The 14,161-nt window shown below is 38.1% G+C and overlaps 1 protein-coding gene across 1 annotated transcript; it reads left to right on the forward strand.

The window, feature by feature from the left end:
• Positions 1–2,167: 2,167 nt before the first annotated feature.
• LOC123640707 (NKG2-A/NKG2-B type II integral membrane protein-like) lies at positions 2,168–13,023 on the forward strand. The gene is made up of 8 exons (XM_045555273.1): positions 2,168–2,222; positions 3,901–4,130; positions 4,519–4,617; positions 8,762–8,809; positions 9,820–9,971; positions 11,591–11,691; positions 12,519–12,648; positions 13,003–13,023. The coding sequence occupies exons 2-7, from the start codon at positions 3,944–3,946 to the stop codon at positions 12,628–12,630; spliced, it is 699 nt and encodes a 232-aa protein (XP_045411229.1). The 5' UTR covers positions 2,168–2,222; positions 3,901–3,943; the 3' UTR covers positions 12,631–12,648; positions 13,003–13,023.
• The last annotated feature ends 1,138 nt before the right edge of the window (positions 13,024–14,161 follow it).

The raw sequence follows: 14,161 nt of genomic DNA on the forward strand, positions 1-14,161 counted from the left end.
GAGTCCAGGCACAATGCTAGAATCTCAAGGGGTGTTATTATGGGCCCAGTAGGAGGTCTGGAGTCACTGAGGCAGAGCCTCATTCTGGGGTCCATGCTGGAGCCTCATGGGGGCATAACTGTGCTCTTGTGGCAGGGCAGGAACTGTGTGGGTGGGACCTTAGCATCAGTCCCTGGAGTGGGAATGACAGGGGTGGGGCCTTGCAGGCACAGAATGGTTCCCAGGCATGGGGACTGAGTATGCATAGCCACGTGGTCAGTTGCAGTTCCAGCATCTGGGAAATACAGTTGTGAGGGCACTCTGGCACTGGCATAGTGATGTTCAGTGGCACAGGGACTATGCATGTTGAGCTGTGAGAGTGGGGAGCAATACTAGGGACATGAGAACAGTGGAATATGAGCTCTCTGAGGTGGGCATCAACACCTTGGTTATGGAGAGTGGGATGGAACTGCATAATGGGGTTACCAGACCACTTGGGTTATGACCCTACCCCAGTTCCAGTAGCCCAAGGCTTCCGAGGTGATGTCTAAGGAACCGTATCTGCTCATATTTTTGCACTGGCAGGGTGGGGTGCTTGACTCTCAGTCACAAGGAATACCACAGGACACCATATCCTTTTCCTACTCACTCCACATACCAGCAGGTGTGCAGTGAAGGCTATTGCTTGAAAGCCAAGCTCTGTGCAGATTTGGTGCCTACACCTGAAAGCTCAGAGTGACATCAGCTGCAGAAACTCTGATTCAGGAGCTATGGGATGCCGTCTGAGCTCATTCTCCAGTGCAATGTCTCTGTGCAAAATCCAGGAATCTCCCTGATCAGTCTAGAGGTCTGTAGTGATGGAGGGATACACTTCACAGCTCCAGCTGTGATAACTGTTGCATGAATGTGGAGCCCCAGGGTTCTCTCCTCCTGTCTTTCCCCAGGTATAGATGCTACCCCAAAGTTCTCTTTGATCTTGCAGAATGAATTGGTCTGTCACCTTCTCCTTCAATCTGACTATCTCACGTTGCTTCTCCCAAGTTTTACAGTGTCCTTTCCAAGAAGAGCCCCCTGTATGTAGGCATCTGCCTGCAACTTTCTATCCTCTTTTTGAAGGCAGCATGCATGGGTTGCTTCTAGTCCTCCGTCTTGCCCCACTCTCCCCTAAAGTTTTTGTCTTGATGTTCATGTGTCCTTTAACTTTTGCATTAAACGTCTATTTTTTTTTCCTCACTATTTTTTACTTAGGGGAATTTTTTTTGAAATTACTTTTGTCTCTCTTCTTAGTAAGACAGCTTTAATCATGTAAAACAAATATTTTCATTAAAATGCATACAATTAGTCATGATGGAGAATGAATCAATGAACACTATAATAAATAGTTATTTAATATTTTAATCTATGGCATGCTGATCTATTTAAAAATTGATTAATGTTTTATCCTTCTCAGAGACATTTATTTTCATTAAAGGAAATTGGAAAATTAAATAATATGTTTAAAAAATAAAATTAAATGCAAGAATTTAAGCCCTAAAGAAGATAAATCGAGAAGATAAGTTAGGCATGATTGATTTTGTGCCAGCTACAATAAGGTGAAACTGTAGTAATTTCTCAGAATAATTAATGACAAATGTTAGTATCTCTTGATAATGTTACTATGAGTTTTAGAATTTTTCCATCATAATAGATAATGAAAATGATACTAATAAAATGTATGTAATGTTAAGATTTAGCAACCTGTCTAAAAGTGGGGCTTAAACTTCTAAGACACTCTTAAAAGTTAAGTTGGCATATTTGTGATTGAGATGAGAAAAGGTTAACTGCATGGGTAGTCAAGTCTCTTTCCTCCCATATCTCGTAAAATACGAAAGCAGCTTCTCACAGGCACTTAAAATGGACAAACTAAATGACACATTTTAGAATTCTACTTTGTCCTTGCAATAGGAGCCCAAAGTCTCCTATATTTTGGAGGTGTGTGATGAGATCAACTGATTTCAAAGTAGCCCATGTGTAACAATTTCCTGTTCAGACCTTCAGTGACACAGTGATGAGAAATCTACTTTTTCCACTCTTGCCTCACTCTGAGCCTTCACAGGGCACTCTGAAGGTCACAAACATTGTTTGTTCTTATCCTGGATTTATGCCTTAAAATTTTATGTTTTATTTCCCAGCTACCATAGGGCTTTTTACGAGAGTAACCTGGCCTCTGCACTAAAGGATGCACAACTTTCTGGGGAAAAAAGGTATGTGTTGCTACTGTCTGTCTCTCACCTAGCCTATCTCATTTAGTGGAAGGTTCCAAGTACTATGTGCGACGCAACTGAGGTATAATTAATCTACAATAAAATTAAAGTGGAAATTGATTTCTTTATATGAAGATTCAGGGTAACAACCTAAAATATGAAATATGTTAGAAAATTACTAAATTTGTAAGACCTTCAGGAGATCTAGTCAAGAGCATATATACATATTAATATATCAGGGTAAGTTAGCAAACATAATTTAAGTGACAGTGACATGACTAGACGTCATGACAGTGAACAATTAAATTTGGATTTGTAATCATTACATTGCATATCATTGTATAATAACATAATTTATATTTAGCTCAGGGATTATGAAATATTAAAGAAATTTCTTTAATGATAAAAACCAACCATAGTTCCTCATATATTTATATTAAAATAAATCATTTTTTAAAATTTTGTATTAAAATCAGGGCAAGTTAAATTATATAAAATCCTGAACTTAGTTAAAAACAATCAAAAGACTTTTTACAAATTTATCAAATAATGCAAAAAAGGTGTACCACACCAGGATAAGAGACTTGTCTAATGATCTATTTTCCATGGTTGAAATGACATAAATGAGAAACAATAACATCAGTTGTGAATAGAATAATAATTGAAATACTAATATTGACAGAGAATTTTATGTGCCAGTTTGAGCAATAGACGTTTGACATTCCTTATAATTTGCATGGTCTTTTTCCCACTTTAGACTAACAGACTAGGATATAGATAGTAACTTTTCAAAGGTCACATATTATGAATTGCAAAGCCAAAATTAATTCCAGATCTCACTGACTCCAGAGCTCATTGACTAAAGTATTACATTACATTATATGAATTATTACAAATACCCACTCAAGTAAAGTGACCTTTATTGATGTTGACAAATGCAGTATCTTTCTGAAAGTTTGAAACAAAAATATTCTTCCATAGTTTACATTTTTATTTATGTTTATGGTTTTATACTTTTAGCAATAGAATCAATTGCCATACTTCCATAAATAAGAATTAAATTTTTTGTAGTGTTTCTAATGCTGTTTAGGTTATGCATAAGCTTATTGTGTCGCCTACATTTTCCAAAATATAAAATATTCTAAATATTTTAATGATTTTCAGAAGCCTTCATCCATTCAAACAGAAGACCACTTGATAACCCTGAATTCATGTTAATAAATAAGTGTAAACTATAAAATAAAAGCATAATATATATGTCAACTTTCCTGTTCTCCATTTTAAGATCATTCAGTCTTTACCATTATTGGCTTTTGAAAGTATCATAAATCAGTGCATACATTTTTGTAATACAACATTTTAATTTTCAATACAGGTATTGAATTGATGTAAAAATATCTTTGCAATCAGACTTTAATAAGTATATTTTTGTTCATGGATTTCTTTATTCCTTGCTAATTTATTCCTTTTCATTAATCCAGCTATTATATTTAGACAAATGTAGAAAATATTTTAAAAATATTTCACCCCAAGACACTTGTTTAAGCTCTAAGGAAATTAGAGAGAGAACTTTAGATTCTTCAATGAAAAATGAGAACGAATACCTACTCTCCACCTCTTCCATTTTGACTGCACTAGGGATCTTGACATTATATAAACCATTTATTAACTTCTGAAGTCCAGGTATCATAGAGCACATCTGACATCAAAAAGCTGCAGAGATGGATAACCAAAGAGTAATATATTCTGAAATGAATCTTGCCAAAAATCCAAGGAGGCAGAGAAGGAAATCTAAGGACACTAAAGGCTCCATTTCAGAAACCAAACAGGAAATAACCTATGCTGGATTAAACCTTCAAAATGCTGCCCAGGATCTTCAAGGGGATGACAAATCTTACCACTGCAAAGGTAAAGCATTTAATAGCTCCTCAATCCAACTGTTCTAGGATGTGCAGTTAGGGGTCAAGGGTGTGGGAAAAGAACAGGATGTGCTCACATAGTTTAATTCATGAAGACCCGAGTTCTAGTTGAGATATGGTATTTAATATGAAATATGCTGATGAATTTTACTCACATATTGTTGAAATTTGTACTCTTAGTCCCACAACTCACAGAGCACTACATTTAATCAAAAATGCAATGGTATATTCTGAGAAAAAGATTACTATGGTAGATGTGGGCTTGGGGTCCAAGTTTACCTTTGATTCCCTGTGCATGTGGGGTTTTATGTATGAAAATATTCTAACCAACCATCTCTATCTCTCCTTTCTCAGTGTTTCTGTTTCTCTCCCTGCAGATTTACTGTTACCTCCAGAGAAGCTCATTGCTGGGATCCTGGGAATCCTTTGTCTTGTCTTAACAATGTCCACCGTGGTAATAAGACTTGTCAATCCCTGTAAGTAGGTTTTGAAAGCATAAAAGGAAACTTTTACACTTAATGATTGGAAGTGCCTCTAAACATTTCATAATATTGGAGAATAGTATTCTGATTTTAACAGTGTGTTTTGAACTAAATGACGAATAGTTATTCCGATTTTTTCAAAAATATAAGTGAAACAATAATTGCAGTGTTTGCTTTTAACTGTATGCATATTCAAATTTCATAACTCAAAGACATGTTTTAGGAAACTGCAAAAGCTTCCCTAGAAATAGAAATTAATGTTTGAAAGTGGAAAAATCAAATACTTACAGTATTGTAACATACAAAGTAGACAGAGGTGGTGATGTTCAGTTTTGTAGGCTTTGGAAGTTTATTTTTCCCAAAACCTTCACTACTTTATTAAATTTTTCTTGATAAAATCAATTTTACTTGTCCCGACCAGCGGGGCATACAACGCAGGGGTGCGAGGAGGACTACCTGCTGCTGGTGAAAGAAAAGAGACAAGAGACACACAAAATGGGGGCAAGACAAGATTCTGATCAAGCCCCAAAATTTTATTGCTGGGTGGCTGCTTATATGCACTGTAACGGGGGAGGGCAGGAATAAGAACACGTGGCAGCTTCTGATAGGAGGAAGGGCGGTGATGTGATATGAGACGAGGGAGTGGGAGGGGTGTTACAGGCTTTGCGCGCGCTTTCTTTGTGCAAGAGGGAGGAAGAAGAAGTATGTAAGCTTAAGATGGCGCTTTGTATAAGATGGCGTTTTGCATAAGGCTAAGCTGGCTCCCAACATCTCCTCCCTTTCTGTTTTAAAACAAGAAGGAAGGTGAGCGTTAACCGGGTGAGGGAGCAGGGGCCTGGCTCCTCCCATGGGTCATCTGTGCCCACCAGTGATGGCTCTTGGTATCTTTTGGGGAGGAGAGGCAGAGCCGAACTTATTCTAGAGAATAGTAGATACCAACCTCTATGCAAGCCAGGCATGCTCTCAGGGATACCCAGAGAAAGTCGAAATTTTTGTGACCTTCCCTTGCAATACTTTGTTTTGCACTCATCCCGGTACTCATACCCCTCTCCTGTAAAGGGAGGGGGTAGACATGTCTCTGGTTAGCATGTCATCCCCGTAGGGAGGGAGCCGTAGCAATCTTCACCAAAACCATCCTCTACTGCCAGTCGTTGGTAATGAATTTGGATAGGTTTAGCAAGGATAGCATCAATTTGTCTTTTTATGAGATCTGTAAAATGGCGAAATGCCCAGGGTCCAAAGGTTATAAGCAGAAGGAGGCAAAGGAGGGGGCCCAAGATAGGGAGAAGGTAGGGGAGAAGTCCGTTAAGTCCGGTCTAGAGTGGGTTTTCAAATAATTCTTTTCTTCGTTTGATGAGATCTTCTTGTAATTTTTTGATCTTGTCCCGGACGATGCCAGACTTGTTGGCATAGAAACAGCACCGTTCCTGCAAGGCTAAGCAAATTCCTCCCTGTTCCGCAGTTAGTAAGTCTAATCCTCTGCGATTTTGTAAGACAACCTCAGCCAGTGAATCAATTTGGTCTTGTAGGTCATTGATGGTCCCAGAAAGAGTTTGAACATCATTGATTAACTGGAGGGATAACTTATTATAGGTGTGGGTGGCAACGGTGACAAAGGGTTTTAGGGCCGCCCCGATGGCAACACCGATGGAGTGGGAGGTCCCAACTCCTGAACATAATTTGATATAGTCAGCAAGAGAGCCGTTACGGTGTGGGCGAATTGCTTCTTGGCAGGCGGGGTTGGCATTTTCGTAAGCTAGGTGTTTCAGAAAAGCACTTTCGTTTTCGCCTTCCCCAACCAGACGCTCTGCTGCATCTGTCAGTTTACTGATACAGTCACAGTATGGTTCATCTGGGCCCTGGTGGATTTTGGCTAGGGATGTGGTGGCGGACCCCTTAGGCGGGAGACGGCGCCAGGCCTTCAAGCCAGCATTTTGAATTTGGGCTAGTAACCCTGGAGGGAAGGCGGCTTGAATTTCATTAGTCTGGTAAGGGGGTCTTCCTAAAAGTTTGTCTCTGGTCCAGGTCCTAGAAGTTCTATTTTCTGCATTGCGTTGTGCTGTCTCTCGGCAATTTTCAACAAAATCTGTACGCCAGAGGACAAAATCACCCCCGGAAAGGGTGGCACGAGCTAGCATAAGCCAATCATTTGGTGTTAACCACCGGTCACTAAGGCCTTCAAGAAGCGCCATGGTATAGGGCGCAGTGGGCCCATATAAACTGACCGCAGCCTTGAGATCTTTAAGATGTTTAAGATTGAGTCTGCGATATTTTTGTCCTGAATTATGGGAAGAGTCACCCTCAGGCTCCTCTGTGTCGGAGGCCTCCTCTGTAGAGGGCGGGTCCTGGGAGTCAGGGTTTTCTTGTTCCTCTCTCTCTTCCTCATTTATGTTGTCTTGATCAGGGGGTCTGGGGGCGCGACTTCGTGTAACTGGAAAGGCCAGTAACGGCCGATCGGGAATTTTTTGTTTCTTGGATGATGTACTAGAGTTGTTGAGAAGAAGTGAGCCGAGCTCACTCTCGAGGGCTCTAAGCTCTTTAACTAAGCTAATGTGTTCCCGTTTTTGTCGGAGTGTTTCCCTAAGGGAGGAAATTTGTTGGGTTAGAGAAGAATTTATTTGTGGCGGGGGGTCATTTGGAGGACGTGCCTCGGGCGCAGGGCGTAAAAGGTTTTCAAACGGCGGAAGTGGTTGAGGGAAGTGATAAGGGGGGGGGTTGTGGGGAGCGGAGGGTAACGGATGAAGAACTGGAGCAGTAAGCCACCAGGGGTCCTCCTCATCATGGTAATGAGCCGCCTGGTCGTCTAAGACTTCCTGGTCCTCAGGAGGGAGCTGATCATCGTGAGGAGGGGAGGAAGTGAGGGGAGGGTATAATTTTGGGACCTTTTTGAGAGTTTCTTTGAGGGGTTCAATATTGGAGTTGTTAGGCTCTTCCGGCATACTTATGGTAACCGAGTGGCAAGCCGAGGGGGGGCGAGAGCTGGCTTTAAGAGCCGCTTCGCCCGTCTGGATTATATGTTTAATGTCCGAATCTTGAGAATGAATTTGTAAAATATCATTAATTAAGTTCCAGTAGGAAAAGGTAGACACAGGGACCTTGCTAGGGCCAAAGGTGCGATAATAGTCATTGAGGCAGTCACCAACCCGTCTCCAGCACTTTTGATCAATGGTGCCCTCTTGAGGGAACCAGGGACAGACATCAGCCAGGAAACTAAAAAAACTACGTAAATCTTTCTTTTTAGCCTTAATTCTGCGTGCCTTGAGGGAATCCTTAAGACCATTAAGGAAGAGCTCATGCGAGCTCAATTCTTGTCCCATTATGATCACCTACTCACCGTTCCGATGTCTGCTGGGGCGGCCAATCCAGCGACGATCACCGCGGAGTCTTATCCCGTGGGCTGATGGCTCACGGGCTCCAAGCGAGCTCTTGGGCTCAGGGGGTGCAATCGCGGAGTCTTATCCCGTGGGCTGATGGCTCACGGGCTCCAAGCGAGCTCTCGGGCTCAGGGGGTGCAATCGCGGAGTCTTATCCCGTGGGCTGATGGCTCACGGGCTCCAAGCGAGCTCTTGGGCTCAGGGGGTGCCCAGCCGGGGCGTCTTCCGAGTAGGTGCCAACAGCGCTGTTCCGTGCCTCGGGCCCCACGTTGGGCGCCAGTTTATGTCCCGACCAGCGGGGCATACAACGCAGGGGTGCGAGGAGGACTACCTGCTGCTGGTGAAAGAAAAGAGACAAGAGACACACAAAATGGGGGCAAGACAAGATTCTGATCAAGCCCCAAAATTTTATTGCTGGGTGGCTGCTTATATGCACTGTAACGGGGGAGGGCAGGAATAAGAACACGTGGCAGCTTCTGATAGGAGGAAGGGCGGTGATGTGATATGAGACGAGGGAGTGGGAGGGGTGTTACAGGCTTTGCGCGCGCTTTCTTTGTGCAAGAGGGAGGAAGAAGAAGTATGTAAGCTTAAGATGGCGCTTTGTATAAGATGGCATTTTGCATAAGGCTAAGCTGGCTCCCAACATTTACTCAAGATAATTCTAATCCCAAGTGATATATCAATTATCAAACAAACACTAAAATTATTGTGACTTACTAGATACTAATTTTTAATAATGATTACTTTAATTTTTCTTGCTACAGTACCTCAGGAACAGAATAATTCTTCCCAGACAATAAGAACTCAGAAAGGTACTGATATTAATCACTTTAATTTTATATATATCTTTGACTATGCAAAAATTAGAATCAATATTTTTGGGGTAAATAAATTAGGATATTGGGCAATAAACACTCATAAATAATGATTTAGGAGGGCATTCCATTCTGTTCAGGAAGAATCAATCTTGTGAAATCATTTTACCTCTTTTTGCTATTTGACTCAAGTTACTACTGCTATCATATAATAAAAGTAAAATGATTTTGCTATTCCACAAAAGTGGTTTTGTTAAGTGACTTTTCAGAAATGTGCAAGGTGGATTTATGTTTCATGTTTTGCTTTAGGTGGCAATATAATTAGGGGATAAAATCAATTTTCCTGCAGATAATTCTAATTCTAAGTGATATACCAATTTTCAAACAAAAACTAAAATTATTGTGACTTAGATATTAACTTTTAATAAGTATTACTTTAATTTTTCTTGCTACAGTCCTTCAGAACCAGAATAATTCTTCCCAGACTATAGGAACTCAGAAAGATACTAATATTAATCATTTTGTATTTTGTCTCTATCTTTAGTTGTACAAAAATTAAAATCAATATTTATTGGGGAAATAAATTACAATATTGGACACTAAACACTCATAAATAATGATTTAGGAGGGCATTCCATTTTCTTTAGAAATAAGTAGAAATACTCATTTGAAATCATTATACTTCTTTTTGCTACTTGACTCAAATTACTACTTCTATCATATAATAAAAGTAAAATAATTTCGCTATTCCCAAAAGTGGTTTTGTTCAGTGATTTTTTGAGACATGTGCAAGGTGGATTTATGTTTCATGTTTTGCTCTATGTGGCAATATAATTAAGGGATGAGAGGCTGACCCTTTTCTGTGCATGTGTGTGAGTGAGTGGTTTTACTTTTATATTTATCAGGCTTTGAGGATGCAAAATATGTACATATATTCTTGTACCTTTGAAAATATTTAAATTAATTTTTATTTTAAAAATTCATGTTTTGTCCATAATTTTCCTCAGCATATCACTGTGGTCGTTGTCCAGAGGAGTGGTTCACATATTCCACCAATTGTTATTCCATTGGTAAGGAATCAAAAACCTGGGATGAGAGTGTGACGGCCTGTGCTTCTAACAACTCTAGTCTGCTTTACATAGATAACGAAGAAGAAATGGTAAGATGTTAAATGTTAAAACAAGTGTATTAGAAGCTTATTGCATTCAATATAATATTTGTAGAATTCATCATATTTGTGTACATATTTTAGTTTCATTATCTTCAGGTCTACATAATATTTTATTGTTTGAATTCACAATAATGTATTTCAATTTATGCAATGCTAAGGCACATTTAATTATTACCAATTCTATTTATGGAAAACCATACGTCTATAAATGCTTTTATTCTAAATTGAATATTGCTATTTAATTGTACTAGATACAATCACATCATGATTGTGCACATGGATCACAGAGTGAATGGACTCCTGTAATACAAGTCAGATCCCAAAATAGGAGTTTCCAGCCCAGCAGCCCAGCCCATGTTTATGCCCTCAACACTTCTCCTCCCTCGGCCTCAAACCACTGCTCTGACCGTTAATATTACAAATAAACTATACATGGTTTTGAATTTTATAAATGGAATCATATAGTATGCACTTTTATGTCACTCTTCATTCGTATTAATGCAGTGAGCTGCATTAATAAGTGATCTGTTAACTTTCACTGCAGTATTATGTACATTTAACATTTTAAATGCCATTCTATCTGGTGTCTCTGGATGGGGGACCTGAGTCTCATGCTCTGAGGGACACAGAAGCTTTCTAGAGAAAGCAGTTGGAGTCATGGGATTCCTTCACTGGTCCCCCTCCACCACACCTACCCTGGTGTGTCTTGGTGGGGGAGCAGAAGCACTTCCTCTGGCTACTTACTGTTAGCAGGTCTTCTGATAGATCCCCCTTGCTGGTGGTTCCAGCCTTGCTGGTGTTGCTGGCAGGACTCCCTCTCAATACAGAGGGGGAATGAGTTTACCTGAGGCACCTCTCATTGCCAGGTTGGGTCCTGGGAACAGCAGGCCTAGGTCACTTTCTTCTGTTGGGTGGGGACTTGGGATGCCCAGACACTGTGTTGATCCCAGATCCTGGGGTCCCAAACCACTCCGCCTTTCTCTTTACACCTTTTGGAGTGTCCTTTGCTTGTATCTTTCATATGTTCAGAATTTGTGGTTGTGTTTTGTAGGGAGTAGCACTTGGTTGGACCACTGGTATTCCGCTGGTACCAAAACAGACAAAACTGGGGGTTTAGCTAGTTAAAGAATGGTGTGGTCCCCAGAAAACTGTATTTTTGGCTTATATATCATTTATTTCCTGAATGGCAGCCCTTTTATTTCCCTGCTAAACTCCCAAAATCTCAGAAATGTAGTAGAAATGTAGATTGATTTAATATTAACAGCAAGAGAAATGTATGTACAGTGTTTAGCAAGTTATTTAAATTCATTTATATTAGTTTTCCCAACAGTGGCTACTATTAAACTACATGGGTCATAATTTTCTTCATTAACATAAGAAGAAGAATGAAACTGCAAAGTATAAATGTTTAAGAGTTCAATTTAAGTGAAAATTACAAACATTTGTGAAAGTTCTTAGCATTATATACAGGGGTTTTCAACTTCAGTATTACTTAAAACAGTAATTTTATTTTGACAGTTATGGATCCAATGAAAGAACACACTACTGGGACTTCAATGTTAAATATTTCATAATTCTTTAAATATGCAATATTTATATTCCTGTAGAAATTTCTGGGCTCTCTTTCAAAGTCAGCATGGGTTGGAGTCCTTCGTAATGGCAGCCATCGTCCATGGGTGTCAAGAAATGGCTCAACTTTCAAACTTAAGTAAGTTTTTTGAGTGGTGGTATGTAGTAGAAGAAATAGAAAAAGGAGAAATTCAGAATAATATGAGTAAAATGAAGTTGAATTAAAGCTATGGAAAAGTTATTGAAAGTTAGTGAAATCCTGACGTAAATGTTAAAGAATGGACCACAGTGGTCCCCCCTTATTAGTGGTTTTATATTCTGTAGGTTAAGGTGACACCATTCAACCATGTTCAGAAAACTATGAATTAAATATCCAGAAAACAACATTTTATGAGCTTTAAATTGCTTAATGTTCTTAGTAGCAGAATGAAATTTCACACTGTCCCTCTCTGTCTTGCCTGGGATGTGAATCATCTCTTTTGACCAGTAGATCCACACTCTAGAGGCAACCAACCCATTAGTCACAGATTAATGGTCACAGTATCGCAGTGCTTGTGTTCAAGTACTTATTTAACTTAATAATGACCCCAAAGCCCAAGAGTAGCAATGTTGGCATATTGTTATACTTACTCTTTTGTATTATTAGTTATTGTTGTTAATTCCTTCTTGTGCCTAATTTATAAATTAAACTTTACCACAGGTGTGTATATATAGAATAAACATAATATATAATAAGATTCAGTAAAATAGGTGGTTTCAGGCATCCACTGGTGTCTTGAAACACATCCCCTTATAGATATAGGGGACTAATGTGTTCAGTTTTCCTAATAACCAATTCTTACTAATATTACATGAAAATGTGATTAAATGATAAAAATCCTTTTCTTAATGGACATGGAAAATCCTCTTGTTTCATGAATTGTCCCCATAAAATATAAAAGAAGTATGAATTTTTCTCCATTACAGAGTAGAGGAAATAATATCTGGTAAACATAACTGTGCTGTGCTACAGTCTCTCAGACTTCAATCAGCTGGATGTGGATCTTCAAAAACATATATTTGTAAGCACAAGATTTAGAAGTTTGGAGTCGGCCAGGTAATATTATATTTTGTGAAATGGAAATAATATTATGACTGCATAAGTCAAAATGAATTTTAATTTGTTTTAATAATGAAAAGATATTGAAAAACAATATTTGTAGTATAATACACACACCAGAAAGAACAGGGTATCGTTGCTTTCGTATCTGTTTTTTTTTTTTATTTTACTCAACATTCTTTTTGTGACAATGAAGTGTTCTAAAAATTGCATGTTATGTGAATCTCTCTATATGAAATATAAAGAATGGGTGAACCATTAGAGACTGAAAGGAGAATATTCGTCCTCAAAGGCTAAGGGGAGGTTGGACTAGGAAGTGACCACTAATAACTACATTTTTTTATTTTTCAGGTGGTGAAAATTTTCCAAATTTTGGAAGTACTTTGGTTGTAACTCTGTAAATATACTAAAATTAACTAATTTATACACTTTAAATACATGAAATTTATGCTATCTACATGACATCTCAATAGCAGTTATTTGGAAATATCCCTCCTGCAATTATGTTTGGGACTGCATTATTCTCTAAAGTCATAGTCAAAGATTAGGCCTCTATATAAAGTTAACCTTTCCAATGAATATCATGCCATGTCCAGCAATGTATTAGGTTTTCTTTAATTTCTTTCTATCATATTTTGTATTGTTTGGTATTGAAGTCATACAGAAATACAGATATTTCAATTTATGCCTTTATAAATAGCATCCTCATTTTAAAATTTCCTTTAGTTATTTTGTTGCTGTAAATAGAAATACAATTGAAGCTTGCATGTTGATCCCATATCCAGTTACTTCACTGATTTTATGTATTAATTCTACCACTTCGGGTATAGGATTTTATGGATTTTCTACATAAACTATTTTTCCTATAATAATCACACTTTTATTTTTTTCCAGGTGCCATAAATTTTTTATTTATTTTGCTGTCTAGATTTTTATTTTCAATGATGAAGAGAAGGTTATAATACTGGTTCTATGTATATCATATGTATTATTTCCTGTTTTTGATGAGATTTCAACATTTCATACTTTTGAATTTTCTTATAACTTTTACATATTCAACCAATTTTATAACATTCCCATTTTCTAATAGATTTTGCTTTGAATCCTTGTTACATTTTACAATTTTTGCATCAATTGAAATGGTATATATTTTCTCTGTGTAATGTTTGTAATCTAAACTACTTTTATTTCTCTTAAATGTTAAACCAGTCTTGCATTTCTTAGATAAAATCATACTAGTCATTTGTATTATCTCTTTACTGTAAATCAGTGCATATAGTATAGTAGAGTAACATTTATTTCATGATCCATGTTCACAAGCAGATTCCATTATGTTTTATTCATTGCTATGTACTTGAAAGTTCTTGCTATCATGACTACACTGGGAAGAATTTATTTTTTGATAACCTGGAAGCCTCTGTGTACTAGTACTGTTTATTACTCATTAGTGATACCATCTGAGTTTGTAGAATATATTGATAGGGATGTTTATATAACAAACTCAATTTTT

Source organism: Lemur catta, chromosome 6 (assembly GCF_020740605.2).
Source record: "Lemur catta isolate mLemCat1 chromosome 6, mLemCat1.pri, whole genome shotgun sequence".
Taxonomy (NCBI): Eukaryota; Metazoa; Chordata; class Mammalia; order Primates; family Lemuridae; genus Lemur; species Lemur catta.

What these genes read in the sequence shown, in the direction of transcription:
- LOC123640707 (XM_045555273.1), top strand. Translation starts at nt 3,944, where the DNA reads ATGGATAACCAAAGAGTAATATATTCTGAAATGAATCTTGCCAAAAAT. An exon ending in AATAAGACTTGTCAATCCCT is followed by an intron (nt 4,618 to 8,761) that starts GTAAGTAGGTTT and finishes TTCTTGCTACAG; the next exon opens with TACCTCAGGAACAGAATAAT. An exon ending in GGCTCAACTTTCAAACTTAA is followed by an intron (nt 11,692 to 12,518) that starts GTAAGTTTTTTG and finishes TCTCCATTACAG; the next exon opens with AGTAGAGGAAATAATATCTG.